At 47.6% G+C, this 13,105-nt stretch overlaps 1 protein-coding gene across 1 annotated transcript in view; it reads right to left on the reverse strand.

Annotated features, from left to right (window-relative positions):
• The window catches only part of SLC37A2 (solute carrier family 37 member 2), a gene marked incomplete at its 5' end in the record, with an annotated part of 59,006 nt that overhangs the window by 10,807 nt on the left and 35,094 nt on the right, over positions 1–13,105 (reverse strand). Inside the window, 5 exon segments of the mRNA XM_084611923.1 lie at positions 2,779–2,864; positions 3,569–3,631; positions 4,251–4,341; positions 9,710–9,859; positions 11,835–11,872. Of these exon segments, the coding sequence (XP_084468049.1) occupies positions 2,779–2,864; positions 3,569–3,631; positions 4,251–4,341; positions 9,710–9,859; positions 11,835–11,872 (428 nt within the window).

The raw sequence follows: 13,105 nt of genomic DNA on the forward strand, positions 1-13,105 counted from the left end.
AGTACATGCACATGTGCATGGCTCCCTCTGAGCGCAAAAGGAAATGCTCAAAGAATTTGGCCTCTACTCAAGAAGGCTCTTGGGAAAACCTAACCTGCACTCCAACAGCTAAGTTCTCATGCTTTCCATGCTAAACTCCTGGAACCAGATGTGTCAGGGTGGACGACATAGCAGTATTGATTCTGTACCTGTCTCTCACCCCTTCTCCCAGACAAGAGTAAAACAGAGAGGGTGAGGAGAGCCAATTAGACACACCCAGATATGGGCAGGAGGGGGGGGTCATTCAAGGATCAGAAGGAACTGTTAGTTCCAAGACAGCACTAGATTGATTAACAGCCATTATCCTGAATGGAGATCTCTTTAGGAGTTGTAGAGTTGAGTGTAGGAAAAGAGGCCCACTGTGGCATGTTAAGGAGAGTGTTACTTCCATCCTGCTTGCTGAGGGAAGGGCGTCGTTGCCACATGGCAGGAGAGCAGGAGCCAGTGTCAATCCTGCCAGTGCACATCCCACCCAATCACATCTGAAGCCAAGGGTTATGGGAAGCGTTCTAGAGACACCTGCTGGTCACTCAGCAATGTGTTTTTAAGAGGAAGTTAAGTTTTACTTCTTGGTTAGAAAATTTTTAGTCTTTCCAGAAAGTGTGAATTGAGTAAGTCAGCCAGAGCAGATGTTGGCAGGTATTTATGGGAGGGCAGGACTGAAGGGGAATAAAAGAGCCAGAATCTCTCATTTGGCCTTCAGTTCTGTGGTTCGACTGCCAGATAAAATACCAGCAGCTGGTAACTGGGCAGCCAGCCAAACATAGCTGTCTTTGGGATTCGGTTTCATTTGGTGGGCGACGTGAATCCAGAGTCTGGAAGAAGGTGAAATCCAGCAATACAAAATAACTTGTTTCCGTGGTGCTGTCACTGCTCTACCACAGCATCAGGACCAGGACCTCAGAGCCAGCATTCTGACCTCCTAGACAGGGTCTCACCGCCGCAGCTTTGCACTAATGATAGACTGCAGCACCAGAGGCATTTGGGCTGGGAACAGAATGGCAACTAAGAGTCAGAGTGCGTTCACATTGCAACTTGGTCCAATTAGTTGCTTTTAGGGGTGAACGGTGAAGTCAAACTGAAGTGGAGTTCAGCACAGATGTGGGGGGTATCCTACCCACAGGGGGAAAAGCCACAAACATTTTAACTTTAACTCCTCCTTTACTCCAGAACCCACAGGACACTTCTGGGCTGGCAGAAGGAGTCCCACTGTTAGAGCCCTGCGCAGATAACAAATTAGCATCTGCATCCGATCCTCAAACAGCCCACGGGTATCTGCAGCACTCTGTCCACTGTGATGGGTGGGTTGGGTTGCTTTCAGCAACTATCAACATTGGCTGCTTTGATCTGGTGACCCAGAGGCACCATAACCTGCCACCAGCCCAGACAATACCAGCCAAAAGGCCCATCTTTCCATCACTGTGCAGCAGGTTCGGACAGTCCTGGACGCCTGGATGAGCGGCCAGAGTTTAAGAACAGCCTCCCGGATGCTACTGGGTGCTGTGCAAAGTAGACAGGAGGGCTCCCCATAATTTTCCCTGCCTGAGCCACCATGCATTCAAGCAGAGGAAGAGCTCCAGCAGGGAGCAGTCAGATGCCAGCCTCCTGCCAAATTTGCATAGCAGCAGGACTGCTATCTGCACCTCACTGATTCACAGCTGCACCAAGAGCTCCCCTGTGCTGCAGAGAACTCCAGTGCCTTAGAACAAAAGGGATGGCTATTCATTTTCCCTCCCACCCTCCATTCCTCTTGGAGACACCAAGATCCTGAAGGCTGCCTTTCTACTCCAGCTAACAGATGACAGAACAAGGAGCAATGGTCTCAAGTTGCAGTGGGGGAGGTTTAGGTTGGATATTAGGAAAAACTTTTTCACTAGGAGGGTGGTGAAACACTGGAATGGGTTACTTAGGGAGGTGGTGGAATCTCCTTCCTTAGATATTTTTAAGGTCAGGCTTGACAAAGCCCTGGCTGGGATGATTTAGTTGGGGATTGGTCCTGCTTTGAGCAGGGGGTTGGACTAGATGACCTCCTGAGGTCCCTTCCAACCCTGATATTCTATGATTCTATGATAAAGGGAGTAGACGGGTCCCTATTCAGTGATTGATTCAGCCTCACTAGGAATGACGCTTGGGAGTTTTGAACATTAATAGTGGAGTATAGCTTTTCTGTTTCAGACCCACATCGACCAGGCAGAGGAGCAGCAGTGCTGAGAGAACTGCTCTACGGCTCCTGTCTCTTACGGGAGGACATTACAAGAGCTAGCACAGGGCAGAACCAGGAAGCTAGTCAGCCTCTAGGGTGCAGACCAAGCACACTTGGTATCAGGCTGAGGAGTAGAAGTTTAGGAAGAAGCAGCTGGATAGTGCAGTAGACTCCCAAGGGAGGTGGAGGTGGCACCCTCACTGCAGAGGTTCAGGAAGGGGCAGTGAGCAGAGCGCAGGGGGTGGAGGAAAGCCTCTCACATGGCCTCCTGTGCCCCGCTGTGGAGGATGCTGGAAGAGCTAGGAAGAGCTCCAGAGTGAATATCCTCATCCAGGAACAAGAGCTAGACATGCAAGTTGTGACTCATGCTGATCCCACCCTAGGTTCCAGACCCCTGCACAAGATTCCATCTGGCCACTCATCGCAGGAAAGTGCATATGACTCGAAGGGGCTTACTTGGGAGGAGCAGAGGGAAGAGGCTCGTGTCAAGCCCTCGTGACCGAGGACTAGTGAGCATTTTCCATCACAATACGCACCATGGGAGCAGCCACTATCAGCATCACACAGCATGTGGTGGCCCTGCCGCCAGTGTAGTCCGATATGAGACCAGCCAGAATGCCTCCTGCACGAGAAAGTCACATACTTTGTATTCTGTCAGAGCAGGGGTTTGTCCCACTGCTGCCTTTCCACACGATTTCAGGAAGGTGCTCGGCGCCTTGCAGACAGATGTTACTGTCTGGTGACCGGTTAGCCCTCAGGCAGAGGAGAGAATTCCAGGCAACTCACACTCTGAGCTGGAAAACAGACGTATGCAGCAAGGGCCCAGATTCTAAACAGCTGTCACTACAAGCCAATCAGTGAGCAGAATAATAAAAATATGTGATAATAATTGGTACTTCTATTAGCACTCGCCTTCCATGGCTCTTAACAAGCTTTACAAACAGGAGTCAATCCTTACAGCCCCCATGCCCCGGTGAGAAGGGCAAGTGTTACTCCCATTTTTCAGATAAAGCCCAGGCAGAGAACAGGGCCAACTTGCGACACTCATGGTCAGAGGCACTGAGCACCCACGACTCCAGCTAGCAATGGGAGTGGTGGATGCTGAACACCTCTAGGAGTCATGCCTCATCTCAAGGTAGGCACCCAAATCAGGAGACACATTTGACAGTTTAGGTGCAACTGAGTTGGCGAAGGTTCCCCCCAGGAACCCTGGTCAGAGCCAGGGATACAACTCCTCTGTGTCCCAGGCCTGTGCTTTAGCCACAAGTCATCATCCCTCCCTGTCCACAATGGCAACACAGCAAGCAACAGTGAAGAATGCCAGACCTAGGATGCCACCAACATCAAAGAGCGTGGACAGGTCCCCAGCCTCCTTAGCGCCGAAGTGAGCTGCAATGAAATGAGATGCATCAACAGAGACGTTCACTTGTCAGAAGTTCAGAGCAAGCCTGAGCTCTGGCTGTGTGGTTATTCTCCTGGCATCAGGAGCCAGAGCTCGTGGGGGCTGAGACACAGACATCCACTGATGCTGGGTATGGATCTCTTGGGAGCCAGAACAAGCTCTTGTGGATGCCCAAGAAGACGCCTTGTTCACTAGGAGCCCACTGTAAGGCACTTGCACCCTAGACTGCAGGCACAGGACGCACTGTCACTTGCTTAATTTGGAGCAACATTTGCATCGAAACCCCATGGACCTGCCCAGCACCACGATGGGCATCACTGAGAACAGCTGGCCACAAGAGCTGAGCTGCCATTGTGGTGCACATCCATGTCCGTCAGCTGAGGTCCCCACACACTCCTGAACCACAGCCAGGTTTTCCCAGGAGACTGAAGACTTACTAGGAAGCAGAGAACACTTTCTTTCACTAGAACACTAAGAGCAAATGAGCAAGATTCCTCTGCGGGAAGCCTGTGCACTCCTGCCTGGAGTCTGGAGAATGAGAACCCTCCATCCAGAGCACACACGGTGAAGTAGTTAAATGGATATTAGTAGCTTCCTGTGACTCACCAACATTCACAATGTAGAGAGGCAGCCAATAGAGGAAAGTGTAACTGACCAGCTTTGCAAACAGCAGGCATAAGGAGAACTCCACCACACCCTGGGGAGGAGATAGAGGGGAGAAAGGTCAGTGTCATAAAACCCCAAGACACAGAGGGGACCTCCATCCTCCCCCTTCCATCCTCTTCTTTCCTTCCGTTTGCTTTCATCCCAATCCCATACGTTGGGTGCATCAGCGGTGCTAATGATCACCTTGGTCAATCAAACAGCTTCATCACACTATTTGCAGAGTTCCAGGTGTTCGGGAAGCATACGGCAGATAGGGAAAGAAGAACACTGCAGACATGGAGGGAATGTTATCCGAAGCACAACCAGACAAGGAGTTACACGGTCTCAGGGAAATGGCTCACCATTTGGATTTCTCTGACACACAAGGCACACCCACTGCACACTAATCACATTTCTAAAGCTCACATCTTAAAATAAACACCAGGAAGAGCAGCTGAGCATTGTCCTTCTGAATTTTCGATACGTAGGACTCACACCTCATTTTTATTCATAGACTGGAGGAGGAAAACAAGCTTTCCTGCTTTTTCAACTCCCAAATTGGTTTCTCAGTTTTGGAGGAGAAAGTCATGGAACTGAACTTGTTGAATAAACTGAAGTGAAGGAAGTAAAGTATTCTCTCTGCATGTGAAGAAGAGGCTACTGCCGTCAAAAGCTGGTTTAGTACTTCAACAAACTCTGCTTCTAGGTGCTTCGCCAGTGACTTCCCCCAGCTCAGTGCTTTGACTTCCTTTCAAAGTTCAGCAATGAACATGGCCTGCTTGAATTTTATTTAAATGGAAATTTTAACAGATTGTACAATTTTTAGGCCCTAGTATAGGCTCTCAATTTCAAAATTTTATTTTCAATGGGTTTATTTTTAAAAATATAAATGTACTGAATTTAAATACTTTTCTTTTTTAAAGCACAATAGTTGATTTTGTATCTCTGCTGCTGTGTCTAGGGTTGCCAACCCTCCAGTCTCCAGGGATCAGAGATCAATCATTAATTAAAGATTATGTCATGTGATGAAACCTCCAGGAATATATCCAACTAAAGCTGGCAACCCTAGTGGTGTCTCCATGCCTTCCTTCCCACTCTGTACAATGGGGACAGTGGCACTACCCTGCCTCATGGGGGCTGAGGGGGTACAAGGAGATTGTGAGGTGCTCAGTTACTGCAGTAACAGAGGCCATATGGAACACAGAGGGGTGGGGGAAGGCACCAAGGCCCCTCTGGGCAGTTGGGGGGCACACAAGGCAGCTGGGAAAACCCTGGTTTGAGGGGATGGGAGAGAGTGGTGCACACCCTTGGGGCTAGCCCCTCCTATTGGGGCCCTGGACAGTCAGGGCTGCTCTTAAGGACCAGAGACTCAGACCCATTGTGCAGAGGGTGCTGCACATCCGGTTCTGTAATCTGGTCAGTCACTGGGTCCCCAAGGTTAACTCCTCCCCCTCTAGGAGGCAGGGGCTCCCGTCTTGTCACACAGAGTCTGACAGGCCAGTGTTTTGCCTGTGTCTGTTCTTGTCATTAGCTGAAAGACAAAGCTAGTCCTTGCCTTTTGCTAGTAAGCATCCCTTCAATCCTTTCAGATGATGTCATGGTATCCTTTCGTACGGAGGATACTCTTCCAGGGGAAGGGACCCGGATTACTTGGAAGAGCCAGGTAATAGTACTGGGGGATTTCATCATTAGAAATATTGATAGCTGGGTTTGTGATGAACAGAACAGGGCAATTTTATCTAGTGATCCACCCCTGTCATTCAGTCCCAGCTTTTAGCAGTCAGAGATTTAGGATATCCACAGCATGGTTAATCACAGAATCATGGAATATAAGGGTTGGAAGACACCCCCTGGACTAGGGAGTTTGGTCCATTGATGGCCACTGATGGACCTGTCCTCCATGAAAAAGGAGGACCATTCAATGCATCACATGAAGGCAGACAACTAAATACGGACACATTTTATAAGTGCTTATATACAAATGCTAGAAGTCTAAATAATAAGATGGGTGAACTTGAGTGCCTGGTATTAAATGAGGATATTGATATAATAGGTATGATGATAGTCAATGGAACGCAGTAATACCATGGTACAAAATATACAGGAATGGCAGAGTAAGTCTTGCTGGTGGGGAAGTGGCACTATACATGAAAAAAAGCACCGAGTCAAATATAGTAAAAACATTAAATGAATCAAACTATACCACAGAATCTTGAATAATAAGAGTATAGCAGAAGGAATACACTATTAACCACCACCTAACCAAGATAGTGACACTTACTGTGAAATGCTCTGGGAGATTAAAGAGGCTACAAAAATAGAAAACTCAGTAATAATGGGGGATTTCAACTATCCTTATATCGACTGGGTACATGTTACTTCAGGATGAGATGCAGATAAAATTTCTAGAGACCTTACATGACTGCTTCTTGGAGCAGCTAATCCTGGAACCCACAAGGGGAGGGCAATTCTTGATTTAGTCCTAAATGAAGTGCAGGATGGTTCAAGATGGGAATATAGCTGAACCACTCAGTAACAGCAACCATAATGTAATTCAAGTTAACATCCGGGGGGACGGGGGGGAGAAATACCAAATAAACCCACTTATTGAAGCACTTAGCTTCATAAAGGGGAACTACAAAAAAATGAGGAAGCTAGTTAAACAGAAATTAAAAGGAAAAGTGACAAAGGAGAAAAATCTGCAAGCTGCATGGAAACTTTTAAAATCACCATAATAGAGGCACAAATTAAATGCATACCCCAAATTAAAAAAAAGGAAAAAGAGGTGGTTGGAGGCAAAAAGACACCCTTTAAAAATTGGAGGTCAAATCCTACTCAGGAAAATAGAAAGGAGCATAAACTCAGGCCTGGTCTACACTACAGAGTTCTATGTGAGGCAGCTTACATGGATTTAATTCCAAAAGCATCTTCACTCAAATGTAGCTCCCACCAATGTAACTTGCCCACTACACCGATTTAATAACTCCACCTTGGTGAGAGGCATAGTGCTGAGGTCAACGTAGTTAGGTTGACGCAGTGCCAACATAGACACTATGTTGTTTACATTGACTGGTGAGGCCTTTCAGAAACTATCCCACAACGTCCCACACTAACAGTTAAATCGGTGCAGGCACTCCTGGCGAGAGTGCATACCGCCAAGCAATTTAGTCACTTGGGTGGCTGTACAATTATGTACCTTAGGTTGACTAAATTTTGCTGTGTAGACTTGCCAGCAAGGCAAGTCAAGTATAAACGTATAAGTAGGAGGGTCACAAAATAATCTGAACAACAACAACTAGCAAAAGACACAAAAACTACCAAACACAAAAATAAATAAATAAATACAATAAAATAAAACAAAAACAAAAAACAACAACAACAACATTAGAAGCAGGAAGCCTGCCAAACAATCAGTGGACGATCGAGGTGCTAAAGGCCTTAATACAGGATGTCTGTTGCGGAGAAGCTAAATTAATTTTTTGCATTGGTCTTCACCGCAGATAATGAGGGAGATTCCCAGACCTGAGCCATTCCTTTAAGGTGACAAATCTGAGGAGCTGTCTCTGACTGAAGGGTCAGGGGAGGTGGTTTTGGAACAAATTGATAAATTAAACAGTAATAAGTCACCAGGACCAGATGGGATTCACCCTAGAGTTCTAGAGGAACTCAAATGTGAAACTGCAGAACTACTAACTGTGATATGTAACCCATCACTTAAATCAGCCTCTGTACCAGATAACTAGAGGATAGCTAATGTGACATCAATATTTTAAAAAGGCTCCAGAGGCGATCCTGGCAATTACAAGCCAGTAAGCCTAACTTCAGAACCAGGCAAATTGATTTAAACTACACTAAAGAACAGAATTATCAGACACACAGAGGAACACAGTTTGTTGGGAAAGAGTCAACACAGCTTTTGTAAAGGGAATTCATGCCTCACCAATCTATTAGAATTCGTTGAGGGGGGTCAAACACACACATGGACAAGAGTGATCCAGTGGATATAGTGTACTTGGACTTTCAGAAAGTCTTCGACAAGGTCCCTCTCCAAAGGCTCATTAGCAAAGTAAACGGTCATGGAATAAAAAGGAAAGTCCCTGTCATGGATCAGAAACTGTTAGAAAGACAGGAAAGAACGGGTAGGAATAAACGGTTAGTTTTCACAATGGAGAGAGGCAATAGCAGGCCCCCATAAGGATCTGTACTGGGACCAGTGCTGTTCAAGATATTCATAAATGATCTGGGAAAAGGGGTAAAGAGCGAGGTGGCAAAATTTGCAGATGATACAAAATTACTCAAGATAGTTAAGCCCAAAGCAGATTGGGAAGATCTACAAAGGGATCTCACAAAACTGGGTGACTAGGCAAGAAAATGGCAGATGAAATTCTGTGTCGATAAATGCAGAGTAAAACACAATGGAAAACATAATCCCAACTATCCATACAAAATGATGGGGTCTAAATTAGCTGTTACCATTCAAGAAAGAGATCGTGGAGTCGTGGATAGTTCTCTGAAAACATCTGCTCAATGTGCAGCAGCAGTCAAAAAAGCTCATGTTAGGAACCATTAGGACAGGGATAGATAATAAAACAGAAAATATCATAATGCCACTATATAAATCTACAGCATACCCATACCTTGAATATTGTGTGCAGTTCTGGTCACTCCATCTCAAAAATAATATATTAGAATTGGAAAAGGTACAGAGAGCAGGGCAACAAAAATGACTGGAGCTTCCATATGGAGAGAGATTAATAAGACTGGGACTGTTCAGCTTGGAAAAGAGACGACTAAGGGGGATAGGTAAGAGGCCTATAAAATCTTGACAGGTGCGGAGAAGCTGAATAGGCCTATAAAATCTTGACAGGTGCGGAGAAGCTGAATAGGGAAGTGTTATTTACCCCTTCACATAAACACAAGAACCAGGGGTCACCCAATGAAATGAATAGGCAACAAGTTTAAAACAAACAAAAGGAAATACTTCTTCACACAACGCACAGCCACCCTATGGAACACGTTGCCAGGGGACACTGTGAAGGCCAAAACTATAATGGGGTTCAAACAAGAAGTAGGTAGGTTCATAGAGGACAGGTCCATCAATGGCTATTAACCATGCTCTCTGTGTCCTAAACCTCAGACTGCTAAAAGCTGGGACTGAATGACCTGGCATGGATCACTAGATAAAATTGCCCTGTTCTGTTCATTCCTGCTGACACTTGCCACTGTGGGAAGTCAGGGTACTGGGTTAGATGGATCTTGGTCTGACCTAATAGGGCCATTCTCATGTTCAGCTACAGGTCAGCTTGGACTTCACCTCAGCCTGTGCTGGCGTATAGTAAGTGGCATCCCAAATCCCACAGGACATTAGCCCCCTGTTCAGAATACTCTGGACCCACAAGCAGCCTGGTTCTTCTACTCACAGGTATCCTGAGGGCTCCTAAGAAGCTGATGGCTTCTGGCTGCTCAGCTTGTTCTCTGGGACACACTGAAGAATCGATAGTATTCTCTCGGATACAGCTCCCATCATCCGTGGAGAGCGTCGCTTCAGGGTCTCTCTCCTCCGATTCCATCTGAAACCAGATTAGCCCAGCAGTTTACACTCAGGCATAGCTGGAGCAGAGTGTGCCCATACCCTGGCCTGGCACACCTGTCAAGCCCAGCCCACCCTTTGGTTGCAGGTACAGCTTATTCTCAGACCCGTCAGTATAACGGGATGAAGTATTGCACAGTCACACAGCTGCGAAACAAGCCTGCTGTTTCAGGGCCAGGCATTATAGGCCCACGTGTAGGGCTCTCACTCCTGGGGTCAAAAATCTCAGCTCTCGTTTAAAAAGAAACGAAAACACAAACGCACAACAAAAACTGCTTCTAGCCCTTATGGCTGCAAACACTCAGGTCACGTTTCCAAGGTGAACCAAGGCAGTCACACATGCCTGCGTTTGCAGACAGCCTGAAACAATAGCTGACAAATGAGCTATGCCATTCATTTCAATGGATTTGTTAACAGTGAAAGCCACAGCTGGGCTGGGGGGAGGGGCCCTGCCATCACCACCAGAACAGGGGCCCTCACTGCTGCCACCCCATCATCAGTTCTCATGGGGTGATGTCAGCAGAGCCCATCCCCCAAAGTTCTCTGCTCAGGGGAGTGGAGGCAGAGTCCTCACTGCTCGGGCAGCCCCAGGTTCCCAGAAGACAGAGCAGTGATTTTCAGTTTTCCCAGAAAGGAGGGTGACTCCAACCAACTCACATGGGCAGCCCCTGCCAACACTGCTCCAATCAGGGTGAGGTCCCAATGCCAGGCTGAGGCTGTGCCAAGGACTCCAAGCTGCCTTCACCTGGCTCTGGGTTTGAGAGACTGACAGGACTAGGGGCTTGTCTACATGGGATGTTATACCAATATAGTTCTGCTGGTAAATTCTAGTGCCATAGTGGAATAAGAATGTCCACACAGGAAGTTATACTGAATACAGCAGTGTCATTATACCAGTACATTTCTCTGGGTAGACCAGCCGTAATAGAGCAGGAGTGTGGCAGGCCATGGCTGAAGCATGTACCAAGGTGCACTGGAGTCCATCACTGGAAATGTGGGGGTATTCAGCTCAGGAATGAGCTTGCACATTGACAGTTACACCTGCCTGTGGCCGGTGCTGCTAATCCCACTGCCCGAGAACTGGACACACATCAGGCTCTGTCCGAGTTTCAAGAGGAAAACTTGCGAATAATATAAACTCTCCCTCCCTCCCCCCACCCCAGCTTTTCTGTTTGTTCTGGGGGGTGGAGGGAGGAGGAAGAGATAAGGGGGAAAACTGAAAGGTTCAGTTTCTATCAAGGCTGCATGAGGCTGGGGGGGGAGGGAGAAGGTGGGTTTAAAAAGCTTTCCCTGAAGTTTAATTTTAGAAAAAACTTCATTAAGAAACAAGAAAAAAAAAAAAAGTCAAGCAGCTGTCAGCAGCCCTTCTTAGGTTCTGCCGAAGAGCTGCCTGGTCAGTCCACTCACGCACATCAGCTTGGCACCCTCGCTAACTGATGTGTCTCTAGCCCTGAAAAGTGCTCTGAGCGAGGAAGGCCGCACGGCTAATGAAAGCAGGAAAGCTCAGAGCACCACCTGTGCCATGGGATCAATGTGCCTCCGTCAAGGCAGCTGAACAGGGGACATGCCAAGAACATTACAGTACCTCTCCACACAGGGTTCCTGGGGAAATATGTTGTTACACAGGTTATTTATAGATTCCAGCCAGTGAACTACACAACAGCACATGAGCCAGAGCTCAACAGCCAAAGCATCAGGAGCACCCTCACTGAGAGATCCTGCATCTCTGGTTAACTTGTGCCATTCCCATGGCTATGGCTGCACATCGGAGCTTTTGCTGTACTACAGCAGAGTGAATTGCTGCAATCTCCCTTGCTAGCCCCACACCAGGGAAATGGGAAGCTGGGGTTTGGAACCGTGTTCCCTGGAAATGGTACTGCCCTTGCTGAGAGGGGAAGAGGAAATCCTGCCTAGCCCCGGATTGCTCAGAGAGCTTGGAAAGGAAGTTAACTTACATGGTGTAGAGGTGGGTTGCAGTCAACGTCTTCAGGATCTGAAAGAGAGAGAGATTCCATGTGACTGCCACACACAACAACCCCCTTGCATCCTCCCGTTACCTCAGCACATGCATAACAGCCAGTGTGGGAAGCTAATCCAGCAGTCTCTAGTCTGTAGCATGTGTGCAGCCCGCCCCACGGGACAAGAGCTTTCCTGTGCACTAACTCAGGAGCCCTACAACTAGGAAAAGGAGAGTGCAAACCCTTGCGCAGTGTGCCCCAGCATTTCATGCTACAAGACCTGAAGAATAAGAGGCCCCAGTTACAGCAATCTGAAAAGCAGGTCCAAGATTTAGCAGTGATGGCAAAACTGAGGCTTGGCAGCAGCTCGCAGTAAAGGTGACTTTAGAGACCAGTGACTATATTTGCTGAAGTGAAGTGAACTGGAAGACCCCAAGTGTTCCCAAAGGGCTCATTTCCCCTCTATTTTCCAGCTGCAGAGATGAGTGGGAGAGGGCCTTGGCTTTTATGGGGAACATGCCTGGCAGGCAGCAGATCTACATACCTCTAGGAGAGCTCTGAGACCAGAGCACTAAATTCACTCCCTTTCTAGTGCTGGCGGTAAAAGCTTAGCGGACGCATTTCAGCTCAACCATGCAGAGCAATAGAGAGGCCAAGATAGGGAAGCAGTTGTATCATCACTTGCCACTAGATGGCAATAGCCATTTTCTGTTTCCATACAAAGTGCTCTGAGTCTGAAGTTAAAGGTGCTCTGTGAGCTGTCTGAGCCCCGTGGGGCAAGAGACACAAAGGGTCAGATTGACAAAGGTAACTAGGCACCTAAAGATGCAGAGAGGTACCTAATAACATAAGAACGGCCAGACTGCGTCAGACCAATGGTCCATCTAGCCCAGTATCCTGTCTTCCAACAGTGGCCAATGCCAGGCGCTTCAGAGGGACTGAACAGAACAGGGCAATTTATTGAGTGACCCATCCCGTCGTACAGTCCCAGCTTCTGGCAGTCACAGGCTAGGGACACCCTGAGCATGTGGTTGCCTCCCTGCCCATCCTCCATGAACTTAGTTAATTCTTCTTTGAACCCAGTGATACTTTTGGCCCTCACAACATCCCCTGACAAGGAGTTCAACAGGTGCCTAATGGGGGAGTCAGGTGCCTAACTTGGACTCTTTTGTACATCCCACTAGGCACCTCTTTGCATCTTTAGGTGCCTCAATCCCTTGGTAAGTCAGGGTCTGGCCCAACGTTCCCTTCAGCTTTGGGGTCCCCAC

This window comes from Lepidochelys olivacea (assembly GCF_965140295.1).
Source record: "Lepidochelys olivacea isolate rLepOli2 genome assembly, chromosome: 22".
Taxonomy (NCBI): domain Eukaryota; kingdom Metazoa; phylum Chordata; order Testudines; family Cheloniidae; genus Lepidochelys; species Lepidochelys olivacea.